The sequence below is a fragment of the Pleurodeles waltl genome, chromosome 8, assembly GCF_031143425.1.
Source record: "Pleurodeles waltl isolate 20211129_DDA chromosome 8, aPleWal1.hap1.20221129, whole genome shotgun sequence".
Classification (NCBI taxonomy): domain Eukaryota; kingdom Metazoa; phylum Chordata; class Amphibia; order Caudata; family Salamandridae; genus Pleurodeles; species Pleurodeles waltl.
This window is the reverse complement of record NC_090447.1, coordinates 599,053,779-599,079,763: the sequence shown is the minus strand read 5'-3', so window position 1 is coordinate 599,079,763 and position 25,985 is coordinate 599,053,779. Positions and strand designations below refer to the sequence as shown.

Genomic DNA, 25,985 nt, shown 5'->3' with positions numbered 1-25,985 from the left:
TACTTAACTTCCTTTTCTTCTTGATAGGAACCTGTTCCATTAGGCATTTTCCTATGTCCAAGGAGTTGTCCCAACCTGTGGCCACTTTCAAGGAGTCAAGCGTCCGCACCCAATATCCATTCAGGCTAGGGTAATCCGAAATCATGTGTATGAAATCCCCCTTGATATGGTTGCATCTAAGGTATGCGGAGGACCTGTCCAGATAAATGGTATGTAACGTGGACAGGGTCAGATATACTTGATGAATAAGATTACATTGTGTTAACTTAAATTGAGCATTTGAGGACGCTGTCCGGACACGCTCCTGTATGGCTACTCAGTCCTTAGCCTGCAGGGGTGTTCCCAATATGCCCTGCCATTTGGCATGAGCTGGGAGGTCAGTGTAGGGCTGATCGACCCTCAAGGCCCCATGCAGATGTGATATCAATCTTTAACCCCCCCTAAGATTTAGTATGGCCACTAAAGTACGAGAATCTGAGGAAGCATCAGGGAAAGAGAGCCAAATGTCAAAGGCTGTTGCTGCTATTTTGTGGTACTGAAGAAACTGCAGTGGCCAAGCCAAATGCAGATATGGATTCAGCAGGTCTAATAAAGCGGTCATCTGGACACAAATCCCTCAGTGTCTTACAGCCCCCCTTGTGTCACTTGGCAATAGACATTGATTGTTGTAATCATCGAGAAAGGACGGAGGTCTCACATCGGCATGTCAAAGGCAAAGGCCACCTTCTGTAAAACCACCTTGATCCCTCGCTCCCAGGACCCGTACACCTGCCTCGCCACAAACAGCATAGGGATGGGTCCTAAGCACTCATCATCAGTAACCACAGGAGGGCACACCCTCTGCATTGGTCCTGCAGCAGCCGGGTTTCTCAGTTCTCGTTGTCGGCCATCCAATGCACCGCATGTTGTAACTGGACTGCAAGATAATATAGTTCCATGTAAGGCAGTTCAAGGTCCTCGTCCCCAAGTGCATCTGAGCATGGACAGGCTCACACGTTTTCACACTGGAGCCCATAACATCTTAACAATTAATTTATCAAGTTCCTAAAACACTATCCGAGGGATCTCATATAAGGTACCCTGAAAGACATAAAGGTAATGGGGCAGTACAGTATAATCATTTTGACGATTGCCAGCTTCTCCATCAAGGACAGGCACAATGTATTCCAGAACTTTATGGATGGTTTCAATCTCGCGAGCACGCTCCCCAAGTTGGCTGCCTCAAACTCTGCTGGACGGTGATTTAGTCTAATTCCAAAATATCAGACAACCACAGTCTCCCAGGTCAGATCCCTTGGAGGAAGGGCCTCCAGTAGCCTACCAGCCAAACCCCCATTTGGAACAATTTGGATTTGGTCCATTTAACCAAGAACCCAGACATTTTGCTGAACTCAGCGAGGAACGTCAGCATAATGGGGACCGAAAACTAGAATAATAGAATAGTGCATCATCAGCATACAGGGAGAGCACATGCTTGGCCCCCCCATCTTCACACCCCGCCCCTGCTGAGCGTCCCACATCCTACAAGCCATCAGGTCCGTTGCTATTGCAAACAATAAAGGGGACAGAGGGAAGCCCTGCCTGGTCCCACTGTGTAAAGTGAACTGATTTGACACCATTCCTCCGACCCTCACCCTTGCCGTTGGTTTTGTGTACAGTATCTGAATCCATTTCAGGAAGGAGTCGCCAATGTCCATCCTCTGCAGCACCTCCCACAAGTATTCCTAGGAGAGGGAAGCAAATGCTTGTTCAATGTCAAAGAGGGCCAGTGCGTATGGATCCACCTAAGAAGCCAAGGCATTCCAGACCAGTGAGAGTCCCCATAAGTTGCAGAGGGCGTTCCTCCTTGGAACAAAACCACATTGGTCTACGTGAATCAATTGGGGAATATATGGCAAGAGCTTTGTTGCGAGAAACTTACTCAAAACCTTTGCGTCCACGTTCAGCATGGAAAGAGGACGGTATGAAGTGACCTCCACAGCGTCCTTGTTTGACTTTGGTAACATAACTATGAGGGCTTCCCTTGTGGATGCCAGGACTATCCCCTTCCCATATGCTCCAGAATAGACTTTGAAGAATTTCTCGGATATTGTACCCGTACCGCGTTGATAGAACTTAACTGGCAAACCAACGCCACCAGGGACATTTAGCTATCTTCAGTGCTCTAATGCCTACTACTATCTCATCCTTTGTCAGGGGGGGCATATAAACTATCCCTCTCCTCCCCGTTGAGGGACAACATTCACAGACCTCCCATCTGTCCATGGAGGAGCAGAGTGGCAGGGATGCATACAAGGTCTGTAAATGGGATGAAAAAAAACCAAGAATGCCTTGTTGCGTATGGACCATCCCACCCATTTTATTGCGGATCCCCTTTATGGGCGGGATATGCATCTCATTACCCATGAGAGTGGAAAGCAGCCTTCTCACCTTGTCGCCATTCATAAAAAGGTGCTGTCAATAATCGAAGCAGACAATTTTATCTAAGAGGTCCAATGTTTCCAGGAGCTCTCACTTACAACCTGTCCATTCTGTAAGCTCCTGGGGCTGTTCCACTAGGCTGCCCAGTCTCTGCTCCAGGAAATCCAATGTCCAGGAGAACTGTTGCCTCACCCCAAATGATGTTTTCAAGCATTCTGTACATAGTACCACCTTCATGGCATCCCACGCAATGGCCCTCATAGAAGCTGTTTGATTGAGAGTGCCTCACACAGGGGGGAAGAGAGAGACAGAAAATAATGGTCAGACAAGTTACGTTTAAAGGACATGGGCTTCCCAAGAACCCCATAACCATGAAAAGACCTGTAGCACAGCTCTGCTTTCTGGTAATTCTTCCAGATTAGCTCATTACGCGTGTGTAAACATCATCCTCTGAGCTTTATTACAAAGGAAAAACTCCCATTGTCTGTTATCTGTATTTACGAAAAAGTACCTCCAGAAGCATGGCAACAGTGGAAGGACACTAGCCACTGGAAGCAGTACTTGGTCTAGACTACAAGGCACGACGGTAAAGCCAAGGAGGAGACGCTGACCAGTAAGGAGTGATGTGGGAGCACATGGGAGCCAGCTAATGGAAAGTAAAAGTCAGCACTGGTTGAGTTCTAAGCCCCTTTTAAGTTTTTTTTTTAATAGAAGAGATTTTGTAAGCACAACATGAGTGAAAGGTGAAACTTAAAAGCGGCTACAATGAAACTAGTCTGATGACTTCTCTGGCTTTATTTCGCAGATTGACTATATCGATGATCCCCATATATATGTAATGACTTCTATTACTGAACTATGTGTGTACGTTGCTTTTTCTAAAAATGAGTTACTGATGCTGATATTACCGCCTTGGTTGACTATAAATTAGTGGTCCACTACCTCCTTTACTGTCTCATTGAATACCGGGTCAGTCAAGGCCTCCACCCGCATCCTCCACAAGTGCACTCTCAGGGCCTCCCTAGACATCCTAAAGGAAAGCAACAAGGGGGAGTGGTCAGATATATAATATGCTAGGAGAGAAGCGGGCTCCACACACGTACCCATAGCAGGCACAAAGCAAGAACATGTTTTAATATTATGGTTTCTCACTCTCTACACATACAATAATCCCAAACCCTCCATAACTTCCCATAGGGCACTTATGATTGCTGGCTTAGTATCTGGCTTAGGGGGAAAGTGAGCCATTTCCCCATCAAAACGCACTTCATATCCTCGGCCATAAGAACCTTAGAGTCCAGGTGTTCCGTAGCGGCATTCATTACTGTACTAAAAAAGGCCCCATCATCGATGTTTGGTGCATATACATTTATCAAGCAGATAGCTCTAGCATCCAGGACACCTGACAGGATCACATACCACCCATGGGGATCTCCAAAAAAAACCTTAGCCACAAAGGGAATCCCGGGGGCTACCCAAATAAGCACCCCATGGCATAGTTAGAATAAGAGGTCGCAAAGATTTGGCCCCTTCATCTGCGCTGCAGGCTCGTAAAACAGTACCCACAGGGAATCTGGCACACAGTTTTAATCCGCCAAAGTTCCGTCAGGGCAGACAAGAATCTTCCCCAGTCTGTGGGGAGTCCGAACTCCAACCAGAATCTGCAATTAGTTTCCAATGTCTGATGCTCCTCTCGGTGTTCCCAGAGCTGCCCGACTTGTTGCTGGTGCCTTGTATGCACGGCTCATTGCCCAACGAATCAAGCCAGTCATTCGATTCCTCAAGGCTATAAAAAAAGAGCACTCATCCCTCATGTTGAACCCACAGCTTTGCTGGGGACATAAGTCTGTAGTGAATATCATGGTCTCAGAGTCATTTTTTGGTCAGCATATAGTCTTTGCAGAGGTCCTGTACCTTTCTGATGTTATATGGAAAAATCATATTTTGGTTCTCGAATTGGGGGGTCCCCTGTGCTCGCACATGCTGAAGGATTCCATCTCTGTATCAATCTGGCAATTTTGGCACGTTGCAGCACCCCTGGCTCAGGTACTGGGGCCTAAGCCCAATATGCATGCTCAATAGTGAAAAACTCTGGGAGGCACCGTGGTTGCAGAGCTGTTGTTATCCAGTCCTTCAGGATCAGTTTAGTGGATCGTCCCTCTGCCTTTTTCGGGAAGCCCACAAATCAGAGGTTGTTGCTCCGGGAACAACCGTTCCATATCCTCCAGCTGATCATCCAAGTGAGTTGTAAGTGCTTGTAGCCCTGCAACTGTTTTTGGAGCGCAGCCACCTCCTGCTGGAGCTCGGTGACCTGTCCCTCAGATTCTGTGACCCTCTCAGATATTTTCCTGTTCCCTGCATAGAGTATACCCACCTCAAGGGCCACCATGTCGATTTTTGCCATCAAGAGTTTTTGGGTCCCTCCATTAGCAGGTCCGCCATCATAGGTGGCAGAGGATCCCCAGGTAGGGTTTGCATTGGCTGTTCACCTGCTGCACCATCCTGCAGGAGCGCAAGTGCATAGTTATTTATTTTCTTGGGTTACACCGACTTGTGGCGCTTACCTTTCACCATGATGTCAACCTAGGCCACAGGAGGCAGGACTCAACAGTTGTGGCCCCGTGAGGGAACAGCTAGATGACAGTGGGGCACCCCCCAAAGAAACAGAACCCCGCAGTCCTGCAGCACAATCAGTCAAGTAGGCTTCAGCACCAACCTTTGTGCAGGCACAGGCTCATTCCTTCCAGCAGAGCACCCACCAGCTGCCTCCGTGGGTATCAGCCTCCACAACACATTGGTTGGGCTTCTCCCCCAGGGAACGCTGTCAGGCAGGGGGTGTCACTAAAGGAGTTACCCTGCAGTGTGAAAAGCATTGGCCACAAAAAGAGCCCGACTGGATCAGGGCCTATAGACCTGTGTGCTCTCCAGCCAGGAAACACAGTCTGTGTGTATAGGTAATAGGTGCCAGGGCCCCAGAGACACACTAAAACCCCAGAGTTCAAACATAAAGTGGATCTAATCACTCCTCAGCATGAGTATGCACTGCCTCCACTCATTGCCGCTCCCACCACTGCTCCGAGTCCATGAAGGGGGTGGAGGCCAGCAGCCTGATGCAGAGGTGTTAAGAAGAGGTCCGCTTGAAGGCCTTCATCCTCGCCCACGCCTGGAACAACCTCACATTTGCCAGCACACAATACGAACAGCAGAAGAGATTGTTCCAGTGATCCCTGAGGTGCAGTTGTCAAACAGTATTCCCAGCTGTTGGGCCAGTCCCGGCAGTCTACACGGCCGCTACACCCTTCCAAGTCCTCCGACGAAGGCTGCCAATGAAGCCCCACTCACCGGCAGTGGCAGCAATCCAAGTCTACAGCATTTGCCACACTCTGCGACCCTCACCCCGCTCCAGGCCCCTCGCCGTCACATCAGGCCCTGTCTCAATGGCAGCCCTTCGCCCAGCAAGCACCACAGCAGGCAGGCCTTTGCATCAGATTATAGGTGGGGAACTATATCGGGGTGTCAAATTCACTGGATGCCTATCTATTGGGGCAGGTAAATGAGGATAGGATGATAGGATGATGATGAGGCTAGCAGGGAGCTCTAGGGGAATGATACCAGGTGGCCATCTTGCCAGTCCATGCCACCAATCATTTAATCTTCTCAACTGCACAACACTGCTGGATGCATAGCGTTCTCAAAAGCATCTAAAAAACAAGCCATAAATAGGTACTCCTCTATTAACATGATCAGCTACCATGGGGCTCAGCCCAACTCAAGTAAAAAATAAAGGTGTGCACGTGAGCAGAGGCATCAATCTGCCATATACTGACACACCCTTTAAAAAAAAATGCTTAAGATTAAGATCAATTTTGCTTTTAAATGAAACATGTTCTTTGTTACCTGCAAGGAATTCCTGAAGACTTTTTGTGTAACTTCCCCAAGACTCTGAATTAGAAGTGTTGATGCAAATGTTGATATCCTCTTCGACATAATGAAACGGTCGAATTGTCACCCCTGGAACAACAAACAGAGGTGGCAGAAAGTACGCCATCAATCTCCAAACGTTTTCTTATATTAAATAATGCACAAAATATGACAACACATTAAGCTCTCTCATTTGGAAAGACATCTGCAACGACTTGCTGGAAAAAATAACCCATGGAGGCATCTCCTACACAACTCATTGAAGGAATTGTTCATAGCTGAGGATTGGACAGCAATAATAAGTTACTATCTTGTAAAGAGCCTAGCAAATAAAACTTCAACTCAACTTTCATCTGAATTGGAGAAGAAAAGATTAATCAAAACTTTTCAGGTAAGGACAGTAACTAACTCAGACATTAATAAGGAGCCTCATTGCCTAGAACAGCCATTCGCATTAAAACTGAGAATGAGACTTCTGAAGCATCGCTTTGGTATTATTCCCAACAATTCCAACGCTCCCCCATGGGCGCCTCAAGCCAAAGAGGGAGTATGTGAGTATCGTGATGACTGAATTCTGCATGTTCATCGCACCTGCCCGTCTCTAGACGTAGGGTGTGCTTCTCCGTCTGGGTGGAGTTCAACACAGCACATCTCAAGCATACAGAAGTACTAAAGCTACAATCTTTATACGAAAGGCAATCTCCTCGTTCTAAAACTGCCAATAAAACATTTTTAAGATCCCCGGAGCATGTTAAACGTTACCAAATTTCCGAAAGATGATACGATGAGACGATAATACTGGGAGAAAATTTGTTGTCAAATCACAGAAAATGGACACATGCACTTTTGCCCTGTCTCACTGCTTGTGTAATGCAGAATGGAGGAACTAAATCTGGTCCCAGTCCGTAACACCGACACACTTTTTCAAATGTAAAAATAAATTGAAGAGCCATTGCTAAACAGTCTTACTTCATCCATATAGTTCCGTGCACATACATGCCCGTTCTTTCCTGCAATGGTTGATTGCCAGTATCACACCAGTTGTGGCAATTGCATAATCATATCACTGGGCATTGACCCAGATTCATATTCTCTACATTGCTACTTGAATTTATAAAATCTGAAATGTCATGTCAATTGGAATCTTCGCCCATTGATAGCCTTTCAATTGCAACCACTGCCAATATGTGTTTTGCAGGAATTCGCTTAATCAGATTTTTGTTTTACAATTCACTTTCCAATATCTCATTACAAATCAAAACAATCATTTAATTTAAGAGCCTTCTGGGCCTTCCTAATGCCGTGTATAGCATTATAGTGCGTAATAGCAAAAAAAAAATCCCATTACAAATACCCCCGTGGTCATATCACATCTCCAATTTTGATATTTATTTTAGGTTATACATTGCTACCCATAATATCTAGGGCACCTAAGGAAATGCTCCTTGTGGGACTCCATGCTCCCATTCGAACAGCATCAATCCAAGCACTGAAAAGGAAGCCTCACATAAGGTGGCTGAAGCCCACCCGGGGGCTTTCTTTGAAAACAAGTGCAGGAGTCCGCACTTAGGCCCATATTTATTCTTTTTTAGCACTGCATTTGCGTCGGCTTTTGACGCAAAATCGGTGCAAACTTACAAAACACAATTGTATTTTGTGAGTTTGCGCCGATTTTGCGTAAAAAAAACGACACAAATGCGGCGCTAAAAATGTATAAAGATGGGCCTTAGTTGCATTTTAGTCCTGGTGGGGGTTTAGGGTATTTATACCCTTCACCCTTTTCTTTATTTTTTATATTTTCGTTTGGTACTCACCTGAGTATGAGTTCCAAAATAGCTGCCACCACTTCCTGGTTGAAGTGTTCGCAGCGGATCAGATCTCTGCATGAGATCAAGACTACTCGCAAATTAGTTGCAACCCTAGATATACAAATGTGGGTTTCCTTTAATTTCTCAAAAACCACTGAACAGATTTACACCAAATAATAAAATGTGTGCTTTCTGGACCAACATATACCTTTCTGCCACATTTGGTGTAATTCCGTTCAGCGGTTCAGTCTGCAGTCATGTCTAAAATGTCTATGGGAATTGACATGGATAATATACTTATTTTGACCCCCCTATTTCTCGGACTCCAAATCAGGGATCACCCCAAAACTTTCCATGCACAACAAGACCATAGGGGACACTTTTTTGGAAAATTTTATGAAGATGCTTCAAATGGTGCCAAAGATATAGACAAGTCACAAAAACCCTACTCTTATGGAAACTAGGTCCTAACTCTAACAACCTCCTCACAATTCCCAGTAGGTAATGTATACATATGTGTGCGTGTGTGGATGGATATAATTCAATGAAAAAAAAAGGTTTCAGGGACATTATAATGAGGAAATAGGATAAAAAACCTTAGAAATACTCTAAGAAAGCAAAGGTTACAGGGATGCTATCATTAGGTTCAGATTTTACACACACACAACCATAGAAATTCAGCAGTTATAGTTACACATATCTAAAGAAACTATAACTCGTGACCTAAGGTAACTATAACTTGCACACTGTGTGTGGGAGTGGTTGTATGAGTGTGTGAGTGGTTGTGTAAGTGTAAGTATGTGAGTAGCTCTATGGATCTGTGATTGGGTGTGGTAGTGGTTTTGTGGGTCTGTTTGTGGGTGTGTGAATTGGTGTGTAAGTAAGTGTGTGAGTAGGTCTGTGAGTGGGTGTCATTTTTTAAATTGGAGTCTGGATTCACAAATCTGACGCAGATTCACACAAGGGCTTGCTGAGCACTGCGGAGGATTCACGGATCCTTGCACATCTCAAGCAAAAAAGTTTGTGCAATTTTTGGCCCATGAAGAGTCCCTCACAGACCCCTCAATGAGTCCCAAAGGGTCAGGATACCTCTATCCTGACCCCTTATATTTTATTTCATTTTTATTCCCCAAACCATAGGAACCATGCCCGAATAACAAAATAGTGGGTGCAACTTTCCTCTAGGGTTGCGGCCAGCCAATCACGGACCTTGCTGCTGGCGCGTGAATCCGCAGACCCACTGTGGTGGATCAACCTCTCTAGATATACATAAATCTTTTTTCTTTCATCACTCCAAAACTACTGAACAGATTTACACCAAATTACAAAAATTACTCGTTATGGACCAAGATCTAGCTTTCTATCAAATTTAGTGCAATTCAGTTCAGCGGTGTGGGCTATAGTTGTGTCTAAAATCCTCAGGGGAAAATGCATTTTGTGACCCCCTCCTTTTTCTTGGCCCACGCTAGATGAATCACTTCAAAACTTTCCAGACAGTAGCTGAAGTGAGTCACAAACACGTTTTGGAAATTTCATGAAGATTTGCCAAAAAAAGGCCAAAGTTATTTGCAAAACAAAAAATGCTTGTCCTATGGAAAATAGGTCATAACTACAACTACTTACTGGCAACCACCAATAGGTAATGTGTGTGTGTGTGTGTGTGTGTGTGTGTATAAACATGTCTGTATATATGATTATTTTAATATTTAAAATTATGTTAGATATTTTTGTTGGTGATTGTTGGTTGGCTCTGCCCCGTCCTTTTGTTTTGACTTTGTGCCCGTGTTTTGTGCTTTTGTCTTTTGTACTCGTTTTACCTCTGTGCCCATTTTTTCCTTTGTGCTTTGGTTTTTTGTACTCATTTATATTCCATGCCTGCTTTATGTGCCCTTTTTTGCTCTGCCCAGTCTTTTGTGCCCATAGTTGTGCTCCCCTGCTTCTCCTATTGCTTCTGGACTTCCTCCTCCTTCTCCTACCATGCTCCTTCCGCCTCCCTACTCCCCATCTCCTTACCTGCTTCTCCTGCATGCCTTTTCCTGCTGCTTTCTCATCCCCCCAGCCTCAACACTTAGCACTCCTCCATGTGCAGGGGTGCCCCGAAGGTGGGCCAAAGGCAAACCCATCTGTCTCTGGATGTGACTGGGCCACACCCAGAGACACGGACGCTGATCCGTCCGACTGTCACCTCTACACTTCAGTCACGTGCTAGTGCTCAACACCGAACGTTATTACAACAACTGGCCCCATGCTGCACCACATCGCATGGCAGGACATTTCTCAATTGCTCACTGCTGCTTCTCTTGCAGCATCCCTCCACACCACCCTCGTGCACACCTCATCCCATATCTGTATGCTTCTTAACACCAGATCCCTCTGCAAAAATGCTACAGAGGTCTGGGAACTCATAGATACTCACTGAATGGACATCCTCTTTCTCATCGAGACGTGGCTCAGCTTGTCTTCAACCAGTGCTATTTCAATGGTCATCCACACTGGAGGCAAGATCGTTCTCTGCGACAGGCCCCACAAAACTGGAGGAGGCCCCACTCACATCCACAAGTCACCATCACAGGCACTTCTTCTTCAGATGAATCATTTGCACTCCTGGAACACCTGCACATCCAATTGCAGCTCTCAACAACCATCTCAGGCACCCTTGCTAACTGACTGCTAGGACCTCGCCCACCTTCAGCAAAGTCCTCGCTGACTTCATCATCCATCTCCATCAGATCCTATGACTTCCTCCTACTCAGCGACCTAAACGTTCATCTCGATGACTCTACAGACTACAACGCTACGGACATCCCAGGAAGCACTGACAACATCAGACTCACGTAACTTGTACCAGGGTCAACTCAGATCACCACATTCAACCCAACCTTCACAGCCAGCAAGATCACCTTCATCCACATCTCCTGCTCACATGAAAAAATCAGCATTAGAGACGTCTACATCACTACACCCCAACAAACCTAAACTAACCATCAACTTCAGCAACAACTGGAAACAATATAATAAAAGTAGACTGGACTCACGCCCTCAGATCCAACCAATGTGACTCTCACAGGAGACCTACAGAATGACCTATCCACCTTCAACAATTGGATGTCAGGCTACACCAGCAACTTGGTCACCATGAATAAACCAGACACACAAAAACTTGTGCTCAAGCATTATGGGACATGGAGGACATAAATGACTCCAAGCACTATTATGAGTGGCTGGAAAGAAGATGTAGGGCCCGCTGAGACAACACCTCCAGGGACACTTACAAATATGCACTCAGAAGGTACCATGCACAATTTAAAGAAGCCAGGAAAGCTGCCCTCATGATCATACTTGAGTCCCACACTGGCAAAGAACTCTTCAACATTGTCACAGAATTCACTAATCCGACAGCTGCTGCCAACACCTTCATCCCCTCACAGGCCCTCTGCTACAACTATTCCACAATAAAATTCTCAATATCTACTACAGCTTCGCACCCCAACCCATCATAGAAGACATCATCATGTAGCCCCCCACCACCATGAGGAGCACCCACCGCCTAATGAACTGGAGCCACCTCACCATAGATGACACCGCCAGAATCATGCAGGCCCTCTACTGAGGGTCCCCCACATATCTCTGCCCTCACCGCATATACACGCTGGGAAGCACACTGATCAGCACGAACCTCACCACCATCATCAACTCCTCCATCCTCAGCGGAAACTTACCGGAAAGCTGTAAACACGTGGAGGTCACTGCCTTTCTGAAAAAACCCTTGACAAACCCAAATGACTTCAGCAACTAAGGCCCATTTCGCTCCTACCCTTCCCAGCCAAAGTCCTGGAGAAACAGTTCAACAAGCAGCTCTCTACTCATTTTGAACAGCACCACCTTCTGGACTTCACCGAGTCAGAGTTCCGCAGCAACCACAGCACAGGAGCTGTCCTCCTGGAGGCAACAGACGACATTCGATCAGTCATGGACAGAGGAGAAACAGCTGCACTTATCCTGCTCAACCTCTCGGTGGTGGTGCACACCATCTACCTCAGCACCCCCATCGCCAGACTACAGGAACCCAAGGACCCTCCGTGAGTTGGATTGCCTCCTTCCTCTCCAACAGGATATAATGAGTCAGACTCTCCTCTTTCACCTCTGAACCCAAGAAGCTCATCTGTGGAATCCCCATTGCTCCTCCCTCAGTCCAACCCTGTTTAACATTTGCATGGTACCTCTCGACCGCTCAGAAGAACCCACAACTTCAATGACACTCAACTCATCATCTCGCTCACCGACACAAACACCACCACCCGGAACAACATTACCGTCTGCATATCCAATGTGGGCAACTGGATGAGAGAGAACTGCCTCAAACTCAACACGGACAAAACAGAGATCCTGATCTTCAGAAATAAGAATTCCCCACTGGAACTCCTCCTGGTGGCCACCCAACCTGTGTCCCACCCCGCCTCCACAGACCACACCAGAAATGTCTACATCATCTTGACAACAAGCTATCGATAAACAAATAGGTCAGTGCCGCAATTATGTCCTGCTGCCACATCCTCAGAAAGATTTGCTAAATCTTCAAATAGCTCCCCACGCACACAAGATGGACAGTCACCCAGACCCTCATCAACAGCGCACTCGACTATGGCAATGCACTATACTTCAGCACCTACAACCAACTCACACAAAGACTCCAAACCATCCAGAAGAGCTCCACCAGACATCCTCAGAAGCATGCATATCACTCCCTACCTCACAGAACATCACTGGCTACCCATCCAGAAACAGTGCAAATTTAAGTTTCTCATCCATGCCTACAAAGCCCTCCACAATGCAGGACCATCTTAGCTCAACCTTCAAGTCTATTAATTCTCCAGACAGCTAGGCTCCACCGCTCTCTCCCTCTCAATTATCTCCTGCATCTGCAGAAGCAAGGCAGGAGGACACACTTTCTCCTCATTGCCACCAAAAGTTGAAACAAACTCCCTCTACGCATCAGGACTGCCACACCACTCCTTAACTTCTGCAAAAAGCTGAAGACCTGGCTGTCCAAATAGGAGCACTGCCGGACCTATCTGGTCCAGTGCCTGGATGCCCTCATGGGTGATAAGCCGCGCCATACCAATCTACATAACATAACATAATTTAACATTCCATAACATAACATCTATTTACGTTTGAAGTCTGTGGGAATTTCTTGTCTATCATAAGTTCCATAATTCGCAGGAATTGCAACATGCTTGTATGTTTTAAAATGGCTAGTGCTTTGATCTTCTGGGTCAAATTCCACCCATGAGTAAAATACGTCAAGAGATATGCTAGGCTGTAACTACTAAAACTACTTTACCACCTGCCTCAAGTAACCCTCTCCCAATGAGGTATTGTGTCAGTGGACATCTAGATCTATCCCAGTTATTTTATTTTGTGGTGTTGTTGTGTGCACCCTAAGTGGCAAGAGTATGCCCAGATGTGGGTTCCTTGCTCACAGCGCCACTGGATTCAAGTTAGCCTGACAGATGAGGGGTGATACCCCGAAACTGGTCACAGGATGCTTGTTTCCTGTCCAGGGAGGACCTAGTTTGGCAGTTGTGGCTGTACTGTTCCCATGAGGAACAGGGTCAAGACTGTTTAGCATATGGCTGGATCCAAACTGGGGTGACGTGGCAGGCTAAATAACAATGGATTAAACCATAATCTGTGACTGGGAGTGAGTGTTTGAAAAGTTTCAACACTCTGTCCATCCTTTTATTTTGTGGTGTTGCTATGTGTGCCCTAGGTGGCAAGGGTATGCCCAGAAGTGGGTCCCTTGCTCGCTGCACCACTTGATTCAAGCTAGACTGGCTGATGAGGGGTGATACCCTGAAACCAGTCCTAGGATGCTTGTTTCCAGTCCAGGGAGGACCTGGCTTGGCAGTTCAGGGTAGACTGTTTCCATGAGGAACAGGGCCAAGACCAATTTGCATATGGCTGGGTCCAAACTGGGGTGATGTGGCAAGCAAAATAATGATGGATTAAATCCAGATCTGTGACTGGGGGTGAGTATCAACACTCCGTCCATTATTTTATTTTATTCTGTGGTGAAGACCAATATTTTAACATACATCTTCACATCATTAATACTTCGTACCTTCTGTGTGACACCTTACGTTTCTCAGAACTTTGTCATGGTGCCATGATAGCGTTCTTACTAGTAACCTTGTAAAAACAGCCCAGAGAGACTTTCGCAGTCCCCTAGCAAGCACAGGTATCAACCAAATTGTCAACTTGAGCAGGAAAAACAGGCAGCCTGTTTCACACGCCTCTCTTATGATGCATGATTATACTTATTATTGAGATCTGGAGTCCCTGTCCTCAAAAGATGCATACACACAAGCAGTCAACACTAAACACATCTGTAAAATACTTTATCAAATATTAATATTTATAAGTTCAATATCAAAACCCTGCCCTAATGCAGATTATATGAATGAATGATGAAATCAAACTGTATCAATCCCTCCCTTCCTAGACTCTAGCCTATACTAATAGTATCACTTAAGATGCCATATACGCAATTTTCCTAGATAGCCTTAATACAGAAATACTTTCACTCATAGTCTTTTCAGTGTCTCACAGTCCCCAACAAGCTAGTTCAATTTCAGTCTTTGTTTGTGCTTTAACTGAGAAAGAAACAGATAGCACCATTTAACACAAGAGCATGACTTTGAGACAGATCGATTGCAGTTTAGATGCTCCCTTAGAAGCCTGAAGATCCTCCCTGTTTTGATGCCGTGCATTTGACTTACTTAAGAGTTTTCAGCATTATTATGAGAGAAGCAGACCCTGATATTTGTGATGTAAGGTGTGACCAGAAACATGTGAATTTCTTCTGTGCAGTTGCCTGTGGACTATACTGTATAAGTGATGCTATTGAATACATTACATATGAGTGGTTGATACACTATCAACCTATATCAAAGCATCACATCATAGAATTATTGTAAGTAGTGAAATAATAAGCAAACCACACATCTATAATGAATAAATGAATGTTATTTGTGTTTAAAAGTAGGAAAAAAGACAAGCACATGACATGGAGAAAATGTTTTGCTGTGATGCCAACATTAAATTTATGGCACCAAAGTGTAAAAAAGGAGTGCATTGTCTGCGGTAAAACTGCCATGAAAAGGCTGGTGGAGAACCAGGTCGTAATCAGTAGGGCGGTGCTGCAAGCAGTGCCGCCATGGCTGATTGTGACCTCCACCTCCGTCAGTCCGCCAGGATCACTGATTCTGGCAGAGACAGTGGTACCCTGGCCTTCCCATCTGACAAACTCCTAATTAGACCCTATCTACCTTTTTCGTCAGTGTTTGAAATTCAGAAACAACTGGACATGTGTTGCAGATTATTTGGTGCTGCAGAAAAATAGGCCACCAAGCGAAAATGAAAGAGGCTACCAAAAAAGATAGCTTCTCAAGCACTTACACATTACCAAAGGGAACTCTTGTTGGAATGTAAAGGTTCTCCAAAAACAGGAGAGAGAATGTGTGCTAGATACTGTCCTAAGCCAAATCAAATTAGAAAAAATGAGTGATTTAAGAGGGCATAACCTGTAGGGATCAGCCATTAGGAAACCCTCTTTATGCATTGAAAAGCTAAAAACAATCGCAGGGATCACCTGCTAAACATGGATATTAAAAAAAGCACAAAGATGGGCAAAAGATTATTTACAGTTTGCCAGAGTTGATAGGCCACTGTAAATGAGAAAACTATGGTGCATTTAATCTGAATGTAGAAGGGGGACCATTTATGCAACAAGAACTGTCATTCAATTATAAGGAATTCACAAATTGGAAGGTCAACAATGTGATATGCACTATCTCTTGTTCACGTGGACTTCTTTATGTGGGTGAAACTTACAGGTAGGTTGGTATTAAGATTATTGAGCTCAGATATCCAAACAATGGAAAGCAATGTACCAATATTACTCCATTTTATATAAAAAGCACATGGTATAGATGATATTAGATGAATGGATTAAATAAATATTAAGATTTGGTTTTCATTATAACCTCAAATAAGTGATTCAAAAACTATGAATAAAACCATGCTAGTCTTGAACTGAGGGACATATATTGAAATGATATGTTCTATATTCACCAGGATCAGTACATACTGCCAAACATGTGTTCCTCTAATGGATTACTAACCTCTCCTCATCAAATTATTGATACAATTTGCTTTAAGAACATTTCTGAAGAAAAACAAGACAACATGACTGTGATGTATTACAAGGTAGATAGTTATCCATATGTATGAAAGATTATGATCATGAGTATTTTTGCCACATCATAATGTTTGAAATTGTATTTTTTAATCTGAAAGATCACATTATGGTGTAAAGCTTTTTTTTTTCCATTTTGTTATATTAATACAATGTTTGCTAGTGCTAAATGTTTTTTCAAGATAGCACCCCTGGAATGCTGAAGTTTTTTTTTAAAGAAAGTTGATGCCATACCTGACATGTGTGCAACAAACCATATGGTGATTAAAAAGTGAAACAAAATATTTCCGGAGTTGAAAATATCAGGCAATTAAGATATGAAATAAGTGAATTATGACTAATTTAATTTATTGTAAGACATGCTCCATGGAATATGTGAACCTCATTACATAAATTAAATGGGATTCTTCAAAATGTCATGTTACTATTGACACATTGGCCCTCATTATGACGCTGGTGGTCAGCGGTAATATGGTGGAAAGTACTGCCAACAGGCTGGCGGTACTCTCCACCATATTATGACATTGGCAGTTTGGCTGAATCCAAACGCCAATGTACAACACCGACCGCTACGGTGGCCGTCACGGTACCGCCTGCGGGATTATGACTCTGCCTACCGCCATGGTTTTTGTGGCTCCCTTACCGCCACGAAAACCATGGCAGTAGGCACTATCAGTGACAGGGAATCCCCTCCCTGTCACTGATAAAGGTCTTCCCCGCCCCCAGACTCCCCCCTTCCTCTTCAAACCCCCCTCCTACATTAACACCCACCTTTCACACACATGCATACTCACACCCATTCCCACATTCATCCACGCATGCATACATCCATTCATACACACATCTGCACCCACTTCCATACCTACACGCATTCACAGAACACAACATACACACACTCACACCTCCATATATGCACACACATTCAACATGCAACACACACCTGTAAACGCACGCACAAACATTAACACACACCCCACACACAACAACCCCCACCCCTCCCCTGTCAGAGCACCCACTTACCTGTGATTAGGGGGTCCCCCGGCAAGAGACGGGGCGGGGCACTGCTGCCAGCAGCAGTGTCCGCCAGCAGACCACCACCAGGCCGTATTATGTGTCATAATACGGCTGCCAGCAGTCTACTGCTGTGGCGATGCTGGTGGCAGCAGCGCCACCTTACTGACATCTGCCGGCATGGCCACAGCCGGGTTTCTGCCATCCTTCTGGCGGAAATCCAGCTGTGGTCATAATACGGCGGACGGCAGGTAGCCACGGAGATGGTCTTTTGGCGGCCATTGCCGCAGCGGTAGACAGTTTTTACCGCCAATGACATAATGAGGGCAATTGTTGTTTGTAACATCATGGCATAATAGGCATGAAGTTACGCTATGCGGTGTACGTCATCCTGCATGCTTAAAATGGTAGCTAAATAAGAACTATACATAAATTTAGAATCATAAAGGTGCGTTCTTAATATGTTAGAAAAATTTGACACTCAGAGGACATACAATTAAGAGAAGTACTTCCCTTTCTCTTTCATAGGGACCACCTGATTGCTGCTAGAAATCAAGGAAGGAGACAGACTATTAACTAAGTAAACCCACCATTACCCAGAGTACGAGCTAGAGGGTGTGTTTCAACTCAGTCCTATTATACAACTGACACAAAATGTGGGTCTTATGTATACTTTATTTTCATCCACAGCAATTATTGTACTGGACTGTAATCACAAAGCAAGAGTTACAATGATTGTGGGTGACCATAAACAGTGATCCCTTGAGATTATTTGAACAAGTTAGACGGTAAATGAGATGTTAAGAGATATTTATGTAAAATTTAGAGAACTACACTATAAAATTGACCAATAACTTTGGTCTATTTGCTTGTAATAGGCGCGGAAACATCCTATCTCAGCTCATGCCGCACCTATTATTCAGACAGAAGATCAAGATATATTGGAATGTATATTCTCTAACTGCCTTTCCTATTATCAGACTTCTTGATTGGAACCTGAGACAATCAGATTTAACTTGTAAAGATATAAATGTTTAGAAAATGTCTTACGAAACATAGAAAGGTATACATTTTGCAAATGCGCCTTCATAAAACGGTGTTAATTTACCATTCATTGAGCTCAAATAAAATATGCAAAATTGATGGCTGAAAGAACATATTAATTATTATTTGTGTCTTTTAGGACTGCCACCCTTTTTTTGTTGTAAATCTCAAGGTGAATCATGCACTGTCCTGCGAACGGATAACCAAAAGAAACAATGGTAGCTGAAGTCTGTGCCAACAAAAGCAATGTCTGAACTGTAACACATTGTATGACACTATCAAAGAAAGTTTAGCCTCACTCAGTGAAACGTCTAATTGGAAAGTTAACATGCAAACTGAAGAGACATCGATCTTTATTCTGGGTGGCAGAGATTCTCATCAGCCTACAAGGGTATATGTGAATACCTGGGAAACACAAAACTGGTAGCTCCTTCGCTTTAGCTTTGGTGAATAGCGTGGGTGTAGAACCCCAAGAATTGAGGCACTCCATTGGCAGGGCACACCCCACCCACCGACAATAGGCTACAGGCACTTCGTATTGTCTTTCGAGATGGATCTTTGTAAGTAACTATACTTGTGGATCATGGTGCACAGCCTAGCACCTGAACAAGCAAACTAACTGGAACCAGGTTGGCCATCTTGAAGGATTCCTTCGCAGGAAAATGAAAAGGATGGGGAAGAAAGATGCATAGACATTTGACTCCTCATCTAGCTTGAGAAAGCGGGGGTAAAGCCTCTGGTGAAGTTTCTGAAAAATAAACTAACTCAATAAGTTATTTTCTTGGCGTTTTTTGGCCTTTACCAACAGTACACAAGAAACCAGTGGAGCATAAGATAGTCAAAAGGGGTGCAAGACGGAATGTCATCTAATGCGCGACCACTAACAGAAGGGGAATATGTTACTTGATAAACTTGTCAGCAATACATTTTTGACATACTGTTGCAACTAAGAATTTAGGTAGTTACCTCGTAAGCATTTGTTTTGCTTGGTTTTATAACATTTAAAGGTCATTAGCTTGCCTCGGGCAGTAATACTAAAGTGTTAATTCAATTAAAAGATGTTAAAAGGAAATAAGGACTTATTTCCAAAATATCTGCATTAATAATAGAATGTTGCAGAATTGTCCTTTTGGTATGTTTTCATGTTTAGATTTTAATTTTTTAAACCCATGTATTTCTACCTACCTGTTCCCTAATATATTTGGACCTCTTTATAGGCTAATATTACTACTCGCATGTCTACCCAGGTACCCTTCCTATGCCCTAGAACTACTACAGAACTGTAACATGAGTATTTCTACCCATATGTATTCTGAATTACCTCTACCCTGACCTATTGTTTATTACCTCTACTCCATCTACATTCAAGTACCTCTACCGCTAACTATACAATGATATTTCTGCCCCCACACACTGGTGCCTCCATGCTCCTTGTACCCCCAGTACCTCTTACCCTCTACTTTACTTCTGCCCATTGTTCTCCTTACCTGTTTTATTGTGTTGTTTTCTTATCTCTTTTTTCTGGCAACGTGTCCTCAAATCATTGGTAGAAAATGGGTGTCCTCATTTTTTAAATTCACCAAAATTAAACTTCACCAGACTGGGGTCATCAGGCTAGATTTCTCCATTAGGGTTCTGTTCGAAATGAGACAGAACCATTTCTGAGGTCCACACTAGGGGTGAAATTGTAATCCCCAGTAGTAGGAGTGGCAGAATGTAACCAGTGTCCTTAATGAGCATAGTATTTCACGTTACAACTTCCCACAAAAAAAGATTTGTTGGAGTCTTGGTGACGTTAACATGCGTTAGCCAGGACCAAAAGATTTACATTGCTGAGAAAGACAGATATTGGGAGCCCATTAGCTAACACTGAGTTCTTGGACCATAATGCAAATCCTATCAAAGGGACTTTAGAGTTTGGAAAAAGGGATACTCTGTCACAAACATGGCAGATTTCCCACCCCCGGTATTACATTAAAGCCTATGACACTAAGGGGGATAAGACATTTCTCATGTTATGCTGGAGTATACAATCCACCGATCTCTAAATAAGGCCCTATATCATATGAAATTATCTACACATAGGTTTACAACAATAATGTATGAAAAATTTAAATTGTAAAACGATTGGAGCATTTTAGCAAGTGTAGAACAAAGAAATTATAGATCACTGACATAATATCACAACCAACAATATCATGGAACAAAAATATTGTGTCAAAACAAATATAGTTTTACACTAAATATAATTTTACACTAATCATTAAGAAACATTCAAAAATATTGTTTTTGAATATGTCTGTAGTTTAAAGTAGCAACTGTTAAATATTTAAATATCTAACATTAATATAATGTAAATTAAATAAATGTAAATAGAACTATATATAAAGAAATGCTTATATACACACACACATATGTGTGTTTATGTTTATATAAACATATATATTGTAACACTATTAAGAAAAATGTATATTTTACATGACATTACATTTTTTGTTTTTTTTCTTCATTTACTACTACAAAAAGCATATTTATACATATATATATAATGTTTATATATGTATATATGTTATATATATATATATATATATGTACAAATGAATAATAAAATTATTAACAAATCACCTGCAAAACATTAACTAAATTACCAAATTAGTTAAATATAAAAAAAAACTATGAAACCCAAAAGTAGACATTTCCTACAAATATTATAACAATTAAAGAAATATATATTTATATATAAATATATATGTAGCTTCCAAATAGACATGCAGCACTCCAAAAGACTTGATATCCATATCTTAATGAGAACCAGAGCAAACCATCACCAACGCGTTTTGACTATTACAGTCTTGATCACTGTAAGTCTGGAGTCAAGGCTGATTATTAGACTTAGAACAAAGGTGCTGTATGGATTGAATGGGGATGAGGAAATGCATGGTCATTTGTAGGGATTGAACAATGAGGGTTTTGTAACGGCTGATAGAATTATGCATTTTTGTATTATGCATATTGCTATGTCTACAAAGTACAATGAGACTTAAATTTGCCGTGATAGGTCTAAGATAGGTAATAGACTTGCTTGGGAAACAGCAGTGAGTTGGATGTTCAATGGTTATGCTTAGACGGATAACAGAAGATACAGAAAGTGTTAACCATGGAGGAGGTCTTTCCTTCAGGAAAATTATGACTGACAAGTTCTATACTGGGTGGAGGGGCACTTTATCTGCCATAGTGACCTCTGAGTGATATACATATTGTAAGGAAATGGTTAAATTGATAAATCTCTTTGGAACATTAGACTAGGGTCATGGGTAATATTCCATGGTGGGTGGATGTGCACTGGATTGCTAATGTGTGCCCAGATGGCCATACATATTTATGGAGCAATATAATTGGAAAAAGGGATACCTCCAGGGACCCACCCTGGTGAACCCAGGGGGATGGTAGGGATAGTACATCCGATAATTATTATTCCCAGTGTTGCAAACTAGCCAAAAAGAGAAAGCCTAAGGTACCCAAAGCTGTTAACCAAGTGTATGTTGGGGATACTATATCCAATACTGAATAATCATCAACATAGTAATAAGGACATGATATCAACTGAGACTGGCATTCAATATCAGAATAGAATCCATAATTCACACAAGCTTTATGGAAGGATGGATGAAACCTGCCGGGATTTAGGTTTCCTCTGAATACAAGGGATTGATCAGAATATCTTGCTCAAGTCTTGTTCATTATAGACAACTCATGAATATGAATTTGGATAAACGTATTTGTGGTGTGATGTCGAAATTCTTGGGAAGATGTAATATAATGCCTTTTAACATGTGTTTGGCACCTCTAATGGTGGTTCGACAATTTATATGTTTTACAAGTGTTTTAATAATAAACTACATTTCCCAGAATGCTGCATAAGGGCATAGAATGGGACACTATATAGAGGTGACATAGAAAATGCACTCTCTTACCGTCATCAAGACTGTGATAGTCGAAACGTGATGGTGATGGTTTGCGCTGGTGATCATCAAAATCTGGATATCAAGTCTTTTGGAGTGTTGCATGCTTATTTCAAATCTATCTAATCACAGGGAAATGGTCCGTCCCTGACGCAGGCACCAGTTGTTGAACACGCTTTGAGAGGACTGTTTTGGCATGTGATATATATGGATATATATCACAAGCCAAAACAATATACAACAATATGAAGTTAAACAAATAATAATATCTACATTAAACAACATTAAGAAAATTATTAAAGTCTGGGAATAATAGATATACTATTCCCACTCCAGTTTTTGCAACAGTAGTGAAAGCATATACTTTCAGAAAGGGTACATTTACTATGACTTTGTAAGAGCCAGAATTACTAATCCCACTCCAGTGTGTGCAACAGTAGGGAAGTGTTGGACTTTGGAAGGATTCAATTTATTATTCTCACTCCAGTCTGTACAACAACAGGGAAAGCGCTGCACTCTGGAGGGGTAAGGTTACTGTTCTCTCTGCAGTCTGTGCCGAAACAGGGAAAGCATTGGACTTCGGAGGGGTAGATTTTACTATTCATACTCCTTTTTGTCCAACATTAGAGAAAGTGTTGGACTTCGGTGGGGCACGATTTACTATTCCCACTCCAGTGTGTACAACAGTAGGGAAAGCGTTGGACCTTGGAGGGGTAAGATTTATTATTACAGCTCCAGTCTGTGCATCAGTAGGGAAAGCATTGGACTTCTGACAGGTAAGATTTACTATTCTCACTCCAGTGTGTGCAACTGTAGGGAAAGCATTGGACTTCAGAGGGATTCAATTTACTATTCCAAGTCCAGTTTGTGTCACAGTAGGGGAAGTTTTGAACTTTGGAGGGATGCAGTTTACAATTCCTACGCCAGTCTGGGGAACATCAGGGAAGCATTGAACTGAGGAAGGTTACATCTTTTCTATTCTCACTCTAGTCTGTGCAACAGTAGGGAAAATTATGGACTTCACTGTGGTAAAATGTACTATTCCCACACCAGTCTGTGCAACAGGGGGGAAGCATTGGATTTCAGAGGTGTTAAATTTACTGTTCCCACTCCAGTCTGTATATAAGTAGGGAAAGCATTGGACTTCAGACAAGTACGATTTACCATTCCTACTCCAGTCTGTGCAGCTGTAGGGAAAGTGTTTGACTTTGGAGGGATAACATTTACACTTTCCACTCCAGTCTGTGCAGCAGTAGGGGAAAGCGTTGGACTTCCAAGGAGCAAAATCTACCATTCCCACCTCCAGCCTGTGCAACAGTAGGGAAAGCACTGGACTTTGGAGGGATTCAATTTACTATTCCCACTCCAGTCAGTGCAACAGTAGGGAAAGTGCTGGACTCTGGAGGGGTAAGATTGACTATTCTCACTCCAGTCTGTGTGAGAGTTGTGAAAGTACTTCACTTCAAACTCGTAGAATATTTGAATAACCCTGTGAGTTTGCAAGAAATATAAAACTCTTAATAGGAGCATTATTAATTAAATATATATATAAATAACAAAGGAACAATATAGATAATTATTAAATAATGTAATAATTATAATTGTATAATATTTATTACTTAATTGCCTTACACACTATACTTCCACAAACTTAGCAGCCCACACTTAAAATATAACTAAAATAAATAACACAATTAACATAATTAATGGTCAATTAAACAATTATTAATACATTAATATTTAATTGTTCATTTACCATAAATTAAATAACTTCCCACCCTATGCCCCTGCAAACCAAGCAGCCCGCACCTAATATGTAGCTTAAAATATAGAATTATTGCACAAGTTATGTATTTAATAATCAATTAAATAATAAATGAATAATTGTTAATTCATTATTACTTAATTAACTTTCCACCCTATCCCCCTACAAGCCCAGCACCCTGCACCTAATATATAACTAAATAATATCATTTCTACGCAATTTACATATTAATAATCAAGTATATAAGGTACAATACATCAATAATTAATTGTTAATTAAATATTACTTAATGAATTTCCCAACCTATACCCCTACAAACCCAGAAGCCCGCACCGAATATATATAACAAAAAACATTATTACACAATTTAGATAATAAATAATCAATTAAATAATTAAAAATACATGAATAATTAATTGTTATTTATGTATTACTTAATTCACTTCTCACTCCTTCAAGCCTGGCAGCCTGCATGTAATATATAGCTTAAACATATAACTGTTATACAGTTTACATAACTATTCATCAATTAAATTATTAATAATAAATTAATAATTAATGGTAAAAATAATTATACTTAATTCACTTCTAACCTATACCCTTTCAAACCTAGCAACCCGCTACGACAGTATAAATTACTTTTAGCAATTAACTAAAAAAATTATAAATCACTTAGAATTACAAACTATATTTAAGATTATTATTTACAATCATACAAAGAATAATAACACATATAATTAACATATGAACTAAAACACATGATGATATTTATTTATTTTTTACAAATATATTAAAAACAATATTCACAACAAAGATATTCTTGACAACGATGTTACTTACCTAAAAAATGGATATTCTTGAAACCAATATTTCTGCATCACAATATTTCTGTATCACAATATTTTTTTCTGATATTTCTGTAACTCAATATTTAATACTCAATATTTTGTCCAGATACGGAAATTAGGTTATTATGGGCCTCATTTTGAGTTTGCTGGACGGGAAAGCCTGTCCACCAAACTCCAGACAGGGTGTTTGCCGCCATAGTGGTGACCACTCCACCGGACCTGTTAGGTGTTTCCCGCTAGGGTGATGGGTGGAAAGCCTAGCGGGAAACAGGCACCAGCATTGTCTCTGGCTCGTAACCGAGCCGGGTGCACCGGCACCTTTGCAATGTTCACGGTCTGAACACTGCGATGGTGGTGAGCAGGGGGACCACTGCACTGCCCATTCCAAGTGGCCCCCTGCACCTGTTCTCCGCCAGCCTTTTCATAGCAATTAAACTGACTTTAAAAGGCTGGCAGAGAATGAGGTCATATTCAGCAGTGCGGCACTACATGCAGCGCCGTCCTGACTGATAGCGATCTCCACCACTGCCACGTTGTATGGGATCATGGATCCCGGCAGAGCCTGGCGGTACCCCAGGGTCTTAATGTGGAGGTCCGACATAATAAGGCCCTATGTGTTTTATCTAACCTTTGCATTATTGTGCATTTTGAGGAAATTCACTAATGAGCTGCAAATTGTATGACACAATTATTTCTTTAGCAAATCCAATATAAGCAGATTCACAAAACATCTTTACGACCTAACTACACTATGCGTATGTACAATTTACTATTTTTTAGGTAGGTTTGGTCAAGCCCACATACTCATACCATGATCTTAAGAAAGATAAGCAAAACCCACCTGATTTTTTAACCCGGGATCACCGTTTTGTCTGGCACTTCTAGTGTCAAGGGAAAAGAAAATTACATATTAATGATTTTTTTCTATTCACCTTCAGCCCCGGC

At 42.3% G+C, this 25,985-nt stretch overlaps 1 protein-coding gene across 1 annotated transcript in view; it reads right to left on the bottom strand.

Moving 5' to 3' along the window:
• Positions 1-25,985, bottom strand: part of ATP4B (ATPase H+/K+ transporting subunit beta) — a 124,110-nt gene that overhangs the window by 68,626 nt on the left and 29,499 nt on the right. Inside the window, exon 3 of the mRNA XM_069203492.1 lies at positions 6,319-6,432. Within this exon, the coding sequence (XP_069059593.1) occupies positions 6,319-6,432 (114 nt within the window). The remainder of the gene's footprint in view (positions 1-6,318; positions 6,433-25,985) is intronic.